At 42.0% G+C, this 13,904-nt stretch overlaps 1 protein-coding gene across 3 annotated transcripts in view; it reads left to right on the forward strand.

The window, feature by feature from the left end:
- The first annotated feature begins 662 nt into the window (after positions 1-662).
- The window catches only part of plcb1l (phospholipase C beta 1-like), a 122,738-nt gene continuing 109,496 nt past the window's right edge, over positions 663-13,904 (forward strand). For all 3 annotated transcript variants that reach the window (XR_013902002.1, XM_026142759.2, XM_026142760.2), the window contains exons 1-2: positions 663-1,101; positions 5,471-5,548. Coding sequence is in view for 2 of the 3 variants with exons in the window: in XM_026142759.2 (XP_025998544.1) it covers positions 1,003-1,101; positions 5,471-5,548 (177 nt within the window). In the remaining variant the exon portion in view is untranslated. The remainder of the gene's footprint in view (positions 1,102-5,470; positions 5,549-13,904) is intronic.

Here is a 13,904-nt window from a genome sequence, read left to right on the forward strand (position 1 = left end):
GAACAGAATGCAACAGAATGGTTGAAAAAACAAAGTCAAGGTGTTGCAAAGACCCAGTTAAAATACAGACTTCAACCTGACTGAAATACTGTGGTGGGACCTTAAGAGAGCTGCAAATGCCTGCAAACCTCAGTGAAACGAAGCAAGGTTGTAAAGAGTAGTAGGTAAAAGTGCCTTGAGGCAACTGTTGATGTGATTTGGCGCTATATAAATAAAATAAATCTGAATTTAAAACTTCCTCCACAGCAATGTGAGAAACTGATAGAGTCCAACACAAAAGGATTACTTCAAGTGATACATGTAGTTCTGTTGAATTACAGGGTGTACTTAGTTTTTCCGAGGACTGCAGTAAGACTTGTTAAAAGCTTTTTCACGTGACTATATGTGGCGATCCCAGCTGATAGGAACATCAGAAAAAAGGATTTGTTCCTAGATTTTTCTCTCTTGCTTGAATGTTCATCATCAAAAATCAGGATTTAACGATTCCCTCATTTTTTCAGCTTTTAATTTGTTTCCATCTTAGAGGCCACTAAATGCCCATCGCATTGCCACCAACGCACGGAGGCGCTAGATCACTTAAAGCATCGATCCTGTCCCTGCATTGACTTGAACAATTTGACATCAGACATGTAACTCGTTCAGATTCCCCCTCCTTCTCCACCACTCTCACTCTTTCCCTCTCTCTCTCTCTCTCTCTCTCACTGTCCCTCTCTTTCCCTGTCTGTCTCTCTCTCCTCGTCTTCAGCTGCATGTCTCTCAGTCAGTCAGTCAGTCAGTGAGTTGCCCGGGTCCGCTACGCCTGCGTCCGCCTCCGCAGCTCTCCAAAGCCGAGACGCGCCACCGCCGCCGTCATTGCGGGCATGACATACTGGCATCAGTAGTGGGCTTCCGTCAGGCTGCTTTTAAGAAAATTACAAAGGAGAGGAAGAGACACAAGAGTAGAGGAGAGTGAAGTGACTCATTTCCACCCGAGCTTGTGCGTTGAGAAGAGTAGATGAGCCAATGGCTGGGGCACAGCCGGGAGTTCATGCGCTGCAGCTCAAGCCAGTGTCCGTACCCGAGAGCCTAAGAAAGGGCAACAAATTTATGAAATGGGATGATGTAAGTAGTGGCCAGACAGGCCAGCGATGAATGTCTTTTTTTTCCTCCCCAGTTTTCACTGTCAGATCATTTTCTGCACGCGTTTTGCATGTACACAGTCTGTGTATTACACAATCTATAGGCTACTCGTGCAACAGTAGCCGATAGATTTAATTGTAAGTGGAAACCGCACGGACAAGAAGCTAATTGCGTTGGACTTCCTGCTTAGTGGTTGAAAGAAATGCTACAGCTACAGTGTCTACTGACATGTGCTTTCTTTACATTATCCAATGTACAGTATTTGTATTTGTGCGCGCCAGTGGGTGCACGCGTGTACCGCTGTGTGTGAGAATGTGCGCACCCTCATCTAATCAAACACTAACCCCCCTGCGTTAGAAACGTTTTTTATCAATTAACCACAATTAATTAGTGCACTGACATTCAACATGCAAATCTAAGCACAACAGTTGGTCATTAAAAAAAAGAAAAATATTTTGGGAATTTTTATTTTGGTAGCATCTCTATATAAAATGTCGGTCCAGCTGTAGTAAAATGACCTTGATTGAACTGATTTCACACTGCTCTTGAGTAAAACATAATAGTAATAGCCTTCTAGCAACAGAGGCTATGGCCACACTATGTGGCACATTGCTTTCCCAGGCAATAAATCAACACAAATCAACACTCCCTCTAATAATCTTGTGGCAAGTTCACAACTGAACTGCGCTCTGAACTGAGTTTAACATGGCTTGATGGTTATTTGCATCTTCTGTACCTTAGTTTTTACAGCAGCTGCATTCAGAAAGAGCTGGAATAGCTGTTTTCACACCCCATGCCATTTGAATATCCACTTGTTACTCTGGTTTATGAGTGAATATCTGAATATCTGTTAATTTTAAACCGCTCTGTGAAAATGCTGAGGGCTTAGCCCACCTGTAACTCATTTTTACAGTGCCTTGACTTTTCTAATACTGTAGACAGTGAGGAATCGGTTACTAAGATACACTCTTTCTAAGATCATCCTCTCAAATACATGCTCAGAATCACTCAGCTCAGGTGAGCCAAGTGCAGCACAGATGGCATTAGTCTTGCAGTGTTATGGAAGTGTGAATGCGGTCAGTACAGACTGCAGAGAGGAAATTATGCACACTTGCAAGTCCACCATTCTGTCAATCATCAACCTTAAGCTTAAATAAGAAAGTTTCCTTAACTAGTAACTACTAATGAGCGCCCATTCCTTCAGCTCATTAGATGCGACTCAGTTTCCCCTTTCTCAGCCGTGTTTGTGTACTTTTAGCATGTACATTCAGGACTATCGTCAGACCCAAATGTCCACCAGGCCTTTCCTTGCAAAAACATATGACCTCAAACACAGGCATAGTCACAGGTACTTTCTCTGGTTCCTTTCCCATGCGCTCCTTCCTTCCTCTTTCCTCTCTGTATCATTTCATGGAAAGAATCACAGAGGACAAACAGCCAACCTGAGAGAGCAAAGCTAATAAATTTTCACTGGAGAAAGATTGAATTAAATCATTTTTCTTCTTTTTTATTGCTTTGGGTGTTGAGTTGAACATCTTTCAGCAGGAAATTGTACGGGCAGTAAATGAAAAATTATATGTATGTTCTTTAATTTATGGCTTTACTCTGGTGAAGATTTCTTGTTCTCTCAGTTGAAGTCACACATATATTCCAAAATTCTTAAACTCACCTGGGGAGTTGGGCAAAAAACAGTGTGAAGTTCTGTGCTGCGTAGCCAGCAGCCATGAGTTTTGAGCAGCAGAGTGACTGCAGACTCCAGCACAGGATGCTTGCAGGTGGTTGTAAAGGAGCAGAAAAGCAATCAGAGAAGCTCTCCAAAGCCTCAAAGGCCTCAGACCTCCCCAACCTCCCTCCTACAGACGTGCGCAGACATCTTGTATTTTTGTTGCTGCCACTTGTCGACAGCTGGCTGCTTCTGTGGCTCATGAAATCCATGGGTACGGGTAAAATATTGCCTGGATGTGTTATTATTTGTCAGTTCAGATGGCACATTTAGCAATAATGACTGCTTTCCGTTGAGGCACAGGGAGCCATTCAGATTCTCCAGCACATACACACTTCATGTTATAAGGATCATTTACTGTACACCTGGGCACGGTGTCAAATTTGTGAAAGACGATGCTTGGTCTGTGTAAACAGAGACTTTTATGAGGTTATACTTATATCAACCCCTCTGGTCGGTTGTGCATTGAATAAGATATTATCAGGCTCCTCAGGGGAGCAGAAAATCCCTTAAAAGTAGTAGAATATGTCATTAGCATACAGAACAGAAATATGCTGAGCTCAAAACTCCCCTCTAACACACCCCCTCAGGCAGCAATGCTAATGGTACAGACTCTTCACTAAAAATAATGGAAGTGTCTCCTGCCTGGGATCAGTTCCTTCAGGGTGTTTGTACTTTCGCAAGTCAGTGACTAATCTCATCTTAATTCAGCAGAAAGCAGGCCACTCTGCTGCCTAATGTTGTCCCATTAAAGACAAATCCCTTAAAATAGTCCAATGACAATAAAAAAAAACAAAAAAAACATTGGCGAGTACTATTCTGCCGGTAGTCACTCTGAAGTTAAATCCCAGCTTTAAGTACTTCTTGTTTCTGTGTAAATGTGAAAACCCATGAGAAAATCTTTGCTAAGAGTCCATAATGGCTTAATGTGTTTGCAGTGGTGGCCATGGAGAGCTAGGACATTAAGAAAGAAGCTGGTGAAAATGACTGCTCTCACATCATTAGGCAGTTTCCCAGTGCTCTCGAGCCTTCTTCTTTTCTCAGACATGACAGACAATCCATCACTTGCATCGCATCTTATCCCCCGAATGACTTCTTGACTTGGTTTACTGAAAATATAAATGACTTGCTAAATATTCTTTGATCTAGCTCGCTATCATTTTCTTGAATTTTTCTAAAGATATTTATCTGTAAAAACTAAATTGGAAAAATCGGACTGTGGATGGTGAGCTGAGCAAAGATCATGAGATATGAGCCAGATTTGGTCTGAAATGCTATATCTAAGAACTGCAAACATGATGCTTTTCCCTTTCCTTTAGGCTATAAACTGTGTGTGTGTGTGTGTGTGTGTGTGTGTGTGCGTGTGTGTGTGTGTGTGTGTGTGTGTGTGTGTGTGTGTGTGTGTGTGTGCGGCATGCATTCATTGACATGAACCGCATCTTTTGTCATTCAATCAAGCTTGCAAAGATTGTGCAATCATGTGAACAAAACCAAAGCGATTCCTCTTGAGTCTCTAATAGATTTCATGGGAATGGTGGGTTGCCATAGCAAACGTCACCGTAGCAAATGCCTCTGATGCCTAACTGTTTCCAAAACCGAACGAGCCGCTCATTTACTTTCAGCTCACTTCCCTTCTTTCGTCTTTCCCCGTTTTCCCCTCCTCTGTTCCTCCTGTATTTTCACTGTTGGCCTATATTGGATAAACCATGATTGTGACATTTAGACAGTATGAAATGACTGAAATGACTCATAATGGTTAAATACATTACAGCATAGGCTCCTTTGCTGTCTACCAGCCCAACCCTTACCCAGCATCCTACGCTGCAAGTCGCATAAGGTCGCGCCCAAATAAGACAAGTGTGGAGCAGATGCAGACCATTAGCTCTGTCTCCAAATGCTCTGATAGGGACATCATTAGAAGCCTCATGAAGACACTTTGAAGATTTTCTTGCTCTGTGCAGCAAATGCGGTCCTCATCTCTCTGATCTTGCAGCCATGGCTGATTGAAGAGGACAATATGCTACTGTTCAGCTGAGCCACAGCCACTGTGGACACAGAAAAAAGGCAATGGCTCTTTCTTTCTTTTTATAGACGCATCCAATAATATCTGGTGTTGCCATGTATGCCTCAGGGCCAAACTGTGTGTGTGTGTGTGTGTGTGTGTGTGTGTGTGTGTGTGTGTGTGTGTGTGTGTGTGTGTGTGTGTGTGTGTGTGTGTGTGTGTGTGGGAGAGAGAGAGAGACTTGGAGCTATCTGTATGTAACTGTGGGAAAGCATTTGTCCATTGCAAGAGGGGAAAATTGAAACATCAACTCCAAATCAACCTGCACTTCGTGATTGCAGTCACTGCAAACACACACGCACACCCCAGGCTGCTTGGTCATTTTGTGGTGATGCCAGGTCGTGGTGTGGAAAGTACCCTAAAAGGAAAGGATTGAGTGCATGTTTACAACATAAACAGCACTTTTGATGTCATTTCAAATTCTGGTATGCGAGTGGATAAAACAAACTATGCTTTGATCTTGGTTCCCTCGGAGAATTGTCTGCAGTGAGGTATTCACTCATGTTGAAATTCAGATGTTGATTTACAGATTTAAACAGACGCGTGTCTTTTCTTCTTCACGACAGGATTCAACCACTGTGACCCCGGTGACTCTGACAGTTGACCCCAAAGGTTACTTCCTGTATTGGACTGACCAGAGCAAGGTGAGACACCACGGCAGGAAGGCCAAATGGTTTGAAGCCTTCAAGCCGTTAAGATGTTTAAAGCCTCTTTCGTTGTCATCTGAATTTCATTTGATGATGAAATTCAGATTCGTGGGACCAAATTTAAAGCTTATCACAGCAGCACCAACAGTTTCCCTCATCTCTGCTTTGACATCTGCACAGTGCTTTGTACCAGCCTGATATATAATAGACAGGCCAATGTCCATTTCACGCGTTTCCTCTCCAAAACCTGAAATGTACAAGTAATGTACAAGTTGCCGCAAAGTGCAGTAACAGCAGGGAGATATTTTATTTCAAGCCAACAGGAAAATAGTCACAGGAAAGTGTTTGAACAGACACTATTAAAACATTTACATTTATATACATATTAGCCACCTAACTTGATCATTTCTGCCGATAAAGGACCCTGCAATGTTCTTAATACATTTTATGCTCACTACCGGCTTTGTGGCTTTAAATATACTATCTCCCCCTACTGGTAATGCAGTTTCTGCATGCAGGAACAGCTTCTGCGCTTTGCCTCTCCAGAACGTGAAATGGACACGGTGGACCGCCTGTTATGAGTTTTGTCATGATACTGGGTTGTTTGTACACGATACAGGACCTACCTGGACTGTCTGTACATAACTGATTGGCCAGCACAGTAAATTGTTATATATCTTATGACAGGCAGATATAAACTTACTGTTTTCCCAGCATATTCTCACAGAGCTTTTTTGTCTGTATTCTCCATTTCACTGACAGTACAGCAGCATTGTCAAACTGAAAGCTTTCACGGCACCAACTTCTCCACATTTTTTACTCGTCGTCTTCGTAGGTGTCGGTGCAGCACTTTCTAGTACTGTCACATTTCATTATGAGAAATGGGGTGTTTAGTTTGCTGCTGTTTATTTGCATAAATTTGAAGTTTAGGCTAGTTTATGCAAATCGGCAGCATCCAGCATGGCTCGGCATGCCTGGAAACTCCCCAACAAAGCGAACTGTTGTGTATCTGAAATAAAGACAGAGCAGTCACTTGCATCTGTAGCTTTCAAAAACATTTCAATGGTATAGAAAGTTAGCAAATGAGCCCCAGTGACAGTTTCTGAGAGCAGAGAGAACTTAAAGTTGTGGCAATGGCTTAGCTGTCAGCTTTTGAATACTGTAGCTCAGCACCAAGCATTAAAAACACACCTCTGTGGACACTAACCATCAGTGAGCAGCGAAGGAAGTAAAAGCCAGACCAAGTGTGAGAATCTGTTGTGTCGTTTATGTCGTAAAATCATAAAATGACTGACAAGAGACAAAAACTGACGACGTCGCTGCTGTCTCGTTTTGTTTGGCATGAATATGAGCACAATTCAGAAAAAGGGACAGTCGACTGAGTGTGTGTCCACAGAAACAAACTAAAATAGACACTGTGTTTAAAAACTGCATAAGATATAATCTCTCCTCATGATACTTGTCAGCTCTCATTGAAGGGCTCCCTAAACATTTGGAGTCTGCCAGGTTTCTTCCTGTTAAAAGGGAGTTTTTCCTTCCCACTGTTGCCAAAGTGCTTGCTCATGATTGTTGGGTTTTTCTCTGTCTGTATTATTGTAAGGTCTGCCTTACAACATAAAGCACCTTGAGGCAACTGTTGTTGATTTGGTGCTGTATAAATAAAACTGAATTGAATTGAATAGTGACAGTGGCTCAGGCTTGAAAACCTGCTCTATTACCACTTCAGAGGCATTTAAGACAGTTATTTGAAAACATTGACCTTTTCCATTTACTACTGCCATTCAACAATCCAGTACTTATTACCATAGCAGCACCATTAGAATTCGTGGCAACCACATTCGGCATTCCCTTTGTAATTATCATGGTACACCTAGGATTATTATCGAGAGATCACAGGCGCTCTAGGAAGCATTTAGGCGCTCAGAAATTGCTTCCTTAGCTGAAAGGCCTGCAGCAGAGCACAGTTAGGCTTAGATGGTCTTTTTCCAGCATTGTGATGATTTTTTTATCTTGTTTGTTTGTTTGTTTTGCTCTTTCTGAGCCATTCAAGCATGATTTTTTAAGTTCTTTCAGTTAGCTTCCAGTTAGATTCCTTAAAAAAGGATTTGAGGGTGTTCTGGTCCAGTTTCATTTGAAGAACTTTCTTGAAAAGGAGACAGAAATCTAAACTGGCACACCTGCAGTGCTGCAACCGACACCTGTGAGAATATTGCATAGTGCATTGTGTTTTTCCAACATTCCAGTTGTAGCTAAATGTTTCATAATAACCAGGAACAAGGTAGCGAAACGTAAGATAAGAAACGCTATCATGTTCAGTGATCTTATTAAGCACTTCCTCCCAGTTTAACCTTGAGAGCATGTGCAGAATCTGCTGAAGGTTTAACAGTTTGTTCTGTTTATTTGAATGTACAGCTGCTGAGCACAAGGACTTGAACACAAGCATGAAATTTCCCCTCTGTACACTTACCTCTGAACACAAACACACATCCACACATAATGGTAAATGGCCTGTATTTATATAGCGCTTTACTAGTCCCTAAGGACCCCAAAGCGCTTTACATATCCAGTCATCCACCCATTCACACACATTCACACACTGGTGATGGCAGCTACATTGTAGCCACAGCCACCCTGGGGCGCACTGACAGAGGCGAGGCTGTCGGACACTGGCGCCACCAGGCCCTCTGACCACCACCATTAGGCAACGGGTGAAGTGTCTTGCCCAAGGACACAACGACCGAGACTGTCCGCCCCATAATCCATGATTGTACCTGTCCTGCTGTTTTTGGAACAGAGAAAGGATCCCAGTATATTGGTAGCCTATTGTAAATGAATCCAGTATAAGTGGGAAAAGAGATAAAGTCTTTAGTTCTGCTACAGTTTTACCGAACACTCAATGGGGAAAGAAAAGAAGACCAGTTTTGATGTCTACCGCATTTTATGTTGTGGGTGCGTGTTAAAAGTGGGAATTTGCGGTCAGAGATAACCAGCACTGAGTGTGATTCTCCACTAAAAGAACTGAGAGAAGCTCGTTGACACCAATTCATCATTGTTTCCTGTGCCTCTGTCATAAGGCGAGGATTTTGACTGATGAGGCTCTTGTGAGTGTGTGTTTATGCGTGTGGGTGTCTGCTCTGTCTCCCAGCGTTGAGAACAGTCCTGCCGCACACATAATAACTCAAATTGATACCAAGCACAGCCCAGACAAAACTCTATTAGGGCATAAAGAAAGGCACCCGCTGTATTCCTGTGTGCCCCTGTCAAGGCAGAAGTGTGCCTTCTCATGTTTATAAAGATACCTTGGTGCTTTTGCTAACATTTATTCACGACTGTATTGCACATCTGTTGAACAGACCAATTTAAACAAGCTATGATGCTCCGTCTACTTGTTATATGTGTGTGTGTTTGTGAGAGACTCAGTCTGATGGCCTGCAGAGTAAAAGCATTCTTCGGATTCTTCAGAAGCACAACAGAACTGTACTCGGTGTGCCTACTGTGCTGACTTTCAACACACATTGCCAGTGACAGTTGCAGTTAACTGCTGCTTTTGGCTTCTTACAAGATTCACTAAAGACATTTAGCCAAAAGTAAGGAGATAAGATTAAGAGTATTTCCTCCTTGTTAAGGATAAATATTTTTTCTTTTAGTTAACACAAATAATAATACATTTCAATGATAGTGTTAGTGGACAGGAGGTTAACTTGAGTCACAGTTTCCCCTGAGACAAATTGAAAATAAAACTACAGCTAATTTGAATCAACTTTGGAGACATTTATTTACATTAGGCTTCAGTCACACAGATTAGAGACCGGTGGTTAAACCTACAGCAACCTCTGGGGAGAGGGGTCGTCCCCCAGTGTGCCAAATATGTGTATTTCCCAACCAGTTGGTGAGCAGGTTGTGAAAACCTTCACATTGCTTTGGTCCCCTACAATTTGCATGGAAGATGCTGACTTGTCTGCAAACACTACTACTACTTTACTAGTCACCAACTAGCAAAACCTAAAAAAGTTGTGCCTCATTTTTAAAAGGCGCAGCTTTTACTTTGAAAGGAGGAATCTTCATTTCCAGTTTGCGTCGCTTTTTACAGTTTCACTTAGAGCACAGGTGTCGAACTCCAGGCCTCTCATCAAGATGTGTCCTTGATCCAACACAGCTGATTTAAATGGCTAAATGACCCCCTCAACATGTCTTGAAGTTCTTCAGAGGCCTGGTAATAAAACTAATCATTTGATTCAGGTGTGTTGACCCAGGGGCATATCTAAAACCTGCAGGAAACCAGCCCTCGAGGTCTGGAGTTCGACACCCCTGACTTAGAAAGTAGATGGCGAGTGGACGTCTTCCACACAAACTATAGAGGACAGTGGCAACTTTCTAGTGACCAAAGTAATCACATGGAGGCTTTCAGTCCAGCGCCGTATACCTTTTTGCAGTCAGTTTCGCTGAGCGATTGCCAACAACCATTCATCAAGCAGTTGGGGAATGCACATATTTCCTTACTGACTTGCGGTTGTCAGGGGGGTGCCAACCAGTATCTGAGGTTTTTAGTAATCAGTTTCATAGACAGCTAGCAGCCTCCCACAACCAAATACCAACTGGTTGGTAACAGTGTTAAGAGAACAATGTCCCAATCCAATATTCTTGAATATCACAGTATCCCCGTTTCAGTCGTTCCTGTGAAGTTAGAAACACTGAAAACTAAATGCAGGCAAGCACAACTAGCACTTTTTGTATGTTTCTTGTTTTTTCCCCTCAAAAATGAAGTTGAATATACTGAACTTGAATTTTTTTCATCATCATATTTTGAAGGGCCATGCTTTACAACTGAAATGCCAACATTTTGATTCCCGGTCGATCCCCCTGAACCCGAATAAAATGATTAAACATAAAGGAAGCAACCATTAGCATGCAGGAAGACAAGGTGTCTTTGGTAGTGACAGCTTAACCTTTGCTGCCGTTTCAAATTTGCTTCTTTAAGCAGAAAAAAAGCTTACTTTAGACACAGTAGGGGCTTGATATTTACTTTTGACTGTGCTGTTAATCCCGGAGTTTGTCTCTTCCACTTCAGTGTCAGATGTGCTTAGGTCTGATGTTTTTGCCTTTTCTTTCTGGCTAACCTTTGAGTTGATGACGCAAGGCTCCACGAGGATTCTGCTGGTTTCATCTTTACGCCTTTGTTGTAGTCACAGTAACTTGTGCTGACAGTATACACTCAGCTTCAACTTCTGGGGAAGAAATGTTAGAAGAAACTTTTATTGTTTCTTGATGTGGTGTGTTGGGGAAATGAAGTTGACAGCAGCTCAGGATATGACCTAAGATATCCTGTATTCAGTGATAAAATTATTACGATTTTTTTTGTGACTTCACTTCTTCCTGTAGTGGACACCAAAATAAAAGCTTAAACAATGCTTCTCTTGTTGTTTACAAAAGCCGATGTAGATTTTTTTTCTCTTCCTTGTAGATAGAAACAGGTGCACACTATATCCAGTGTGAGCAGCATTTCCATTTCTGCACACTGACGTATTTTTAAACAGGGCACTGCTATGTAAACTACAGCAGTAATAACTCTCCCATGTTTGTATGTGTTTGCTTGAGAGTCCAGTTGGCTGGCTTTTTATGTTTCTGTCTCATTCACCTCAAAAGATCCACTGTCTTGAGCACACACGCAGACACAAATTCACAGATAGAAAGAGAGATTTTGGGAACGAGAACCATAATAAAGATGACGTGATATTGTCAGTCATATCGGTAGCACGTGTGCTAGCATTAGTATGAATCAGCTGTAAAATGAAACTCGTCACCCTAATGTAAATTAATAACAATGATTTACCTTGTGTCAACAAAACCATACATATATAGACATATATTAACAGCAGCATTATAAATATACCAGCAAATTCGCTGTGTACGCCAGGAAAACTCAGTTACTGTTCAAGAGTTGGCATCTTTCCAGTAGTTCTTAATTTAGAAAGCGTACAGGTGCTTTGTTCCTCATTCCTATGCAAGTTTAACAATGAGAAGGTATATTGAGGAGTATTCGCAGGTTCCTTGCTCATGACGTTGAAATCCATCCTCCTCTTTAAAAGAGGCATTTCCTCTTGTGCGAGGGGGGAACACACCGTCTTCTTTACAAGCACACATGCACACTAGCTGCGGTGGCCAGCTAAGAATAGGTGTTTTTCTTTTTTCTTTTTTAGAAGGTTGAAAATTATTTTTGCACTTGTTGGTTCATCATGTTTTATAGGGAGGAGCCCCACAGCACGGAGAGGTGGACTGACTCATTCAAATTAACTACGCAAAAAGCCTTTTGCTTTAGTTGCCATGGTTGCCAAGCGACAGCACACACCTTAGAAATGTCACATTCTCTTTCATTCTGAAGAATGTCGCTGCTTTGAAACTGATACAGTTGTTTCCTCGTGTGTGTGTGTGTGTGTGTGTGCGTGTGTGTGTGTGTGTGTGTGTGTGTGTGTGTGTGTGTACACAGCTTCTTACTATCTTGGTGGGGACCAAAATCTGAAATTTACTATACTGAAGGCATTTTTCACACTCAAAATATAGTTTTAGTGTCAGAGTTACAATTGGGTTATGGTTAGGTTTAGGGTAAGGTGAGGGTTAGGCATTCATTTTTGATGGTTAGAGTTAGGGTAAGCAGCTAGGGCAGCGCCACGGACCGGTTTATGCCTGACATTATTTTCACGGACCGGCCTTTAAGGTGTCGCAGATAAATACAACAAAATAAAACTAGTACCGGTACCGAAAAAAACAAGATTTATTCATAACACACGTGAAAAGACCCAGGAAAACCGAGTTAATGATAAAAACGATAACAAAATAACGCTGAAAACCGATAAAAAGCTTGAAAACCATACATTTCACACCTGAGCCTCAACTCTCGCGGCCCGGTACCGGTCTGAGGCCCGGGGGTTGGGGACCGCTGAGCTAGGGAAAGCATTAGCTCAATGGGACGAAGATAGCAAACCAGACGTGTGTGTGTGTGTGCGTGGTCCAGATGTTACTCATGTTGTGAGGACACAAATGTGTTTACAGAGTTAGATCTTGGAGAAAAAAAACAAGTCCCTGTGATGCAAAACATCAGACAATTTCAAGGTTAACACATGTTTAAAGGTTAGAGAATAAAGAGGCTTAGGTTAATGTAATGGTTTTGTTTACAATTGAAGTAAACCTCTAGGAAACAGATGTAAGTCCACATAATGTCCTCTAAAGTCATTTCTGTACGTGTGCGTGTGTGTGTGTGTGTGTGTGTGTGTAGACACCCTCATATTCTCATTCGCTCTTCTGAGCAGGCTGTGGTTATATGAAAAAAAAAAGGTTAAACGCTGTCTCTTGGGAGATTTATGTTTCAGCAGTGTGCCAATTTCAGGACATTCACTGGACAAGCACTTAGCATATGGCATTGAATGATGTTCAAAGGTGAAAGACAGTTCACCTCGGGCCAAAACCAGACTCACGCACTTGTCAGCTGGAATGTGTGGGGCATTTCTGAATGAGCCTAGAACTGACCTAATCCAGAACAACATGAAGACCCTTTGGTTTTGTATTTCTGGGCACACTTGATGCACAAATATGAAATGTACGCACAGTTCCTTCTCTTCTGTCAGAGCAGAGTTTACGTGTCTGTTTCTCCCAACACAGCAATTTTTGGTGATTACAGAGCCTGCTGCTCCTCCACCTCTGTCAGCACTATAGGAGTGAGGAACGAGGCATAAATCTGCAGCCAATCTACTCAAAGTGAATTGTGACCCCTGCCAAGTTGTAGCATGGCACATGGGGGACTTGTTTTATCTGCACTTGTAGTTATAGGATGAGACAGAGCGAAAAAGAGAAATTATAAGACGGTGATTATCATGATCCACACCCTCTATGTTAGCTGTGCTATGTGGTATCAGTTGTTTTTAATCTACTTAATAAATTTTTGGTCATCAGAAAAATTATTAGATTGTGAGCAGGACCTGTCGATGGTCTTTTCAGGATATGACACCATCAATCTGCGACGTCCCAGTGAAAGCCAATGAGCTTTTCACCATTTGGGCTTTGTGTCAGCCTTTTGCTGTATTCACATAAAATGGCATTTGGCATTTGTCTTGACGTGTCTGCCTTTTCAGATGTTGGCTTGCATTTAATTTATGTGCAGCATTTAAGACACACGACGCATGCATTTAATATAAGTGAGAAGTGAGAAGGTTACCATGGTTATAACCACAAGTAATGGTTATAACTTCATTATCTTCTTTTCTACATTGTGTGCTGCAGAGTTGATAAGTGATTACCAAACATAGCATTACTGATTGCAGTTGTGACACATTCATTATCTATGCTAAAATAAACTGTTTAT

This window comes from Astatotilapia calliptera, chromosome 15 (genome assembly GCF_964374335.1).
Source record: "Astatotilapia calliptera chromosome 15, fAstCal68.1, whole genome shotgun sequence".
Classification (NCBI taxonomy): domain Eukaryota; kingdom Metazoa; phylum Chordata; class Actinopteri; order Cichliformes; family Cichlidae; genus Astatotilapia; species Astatotilapia calliptera.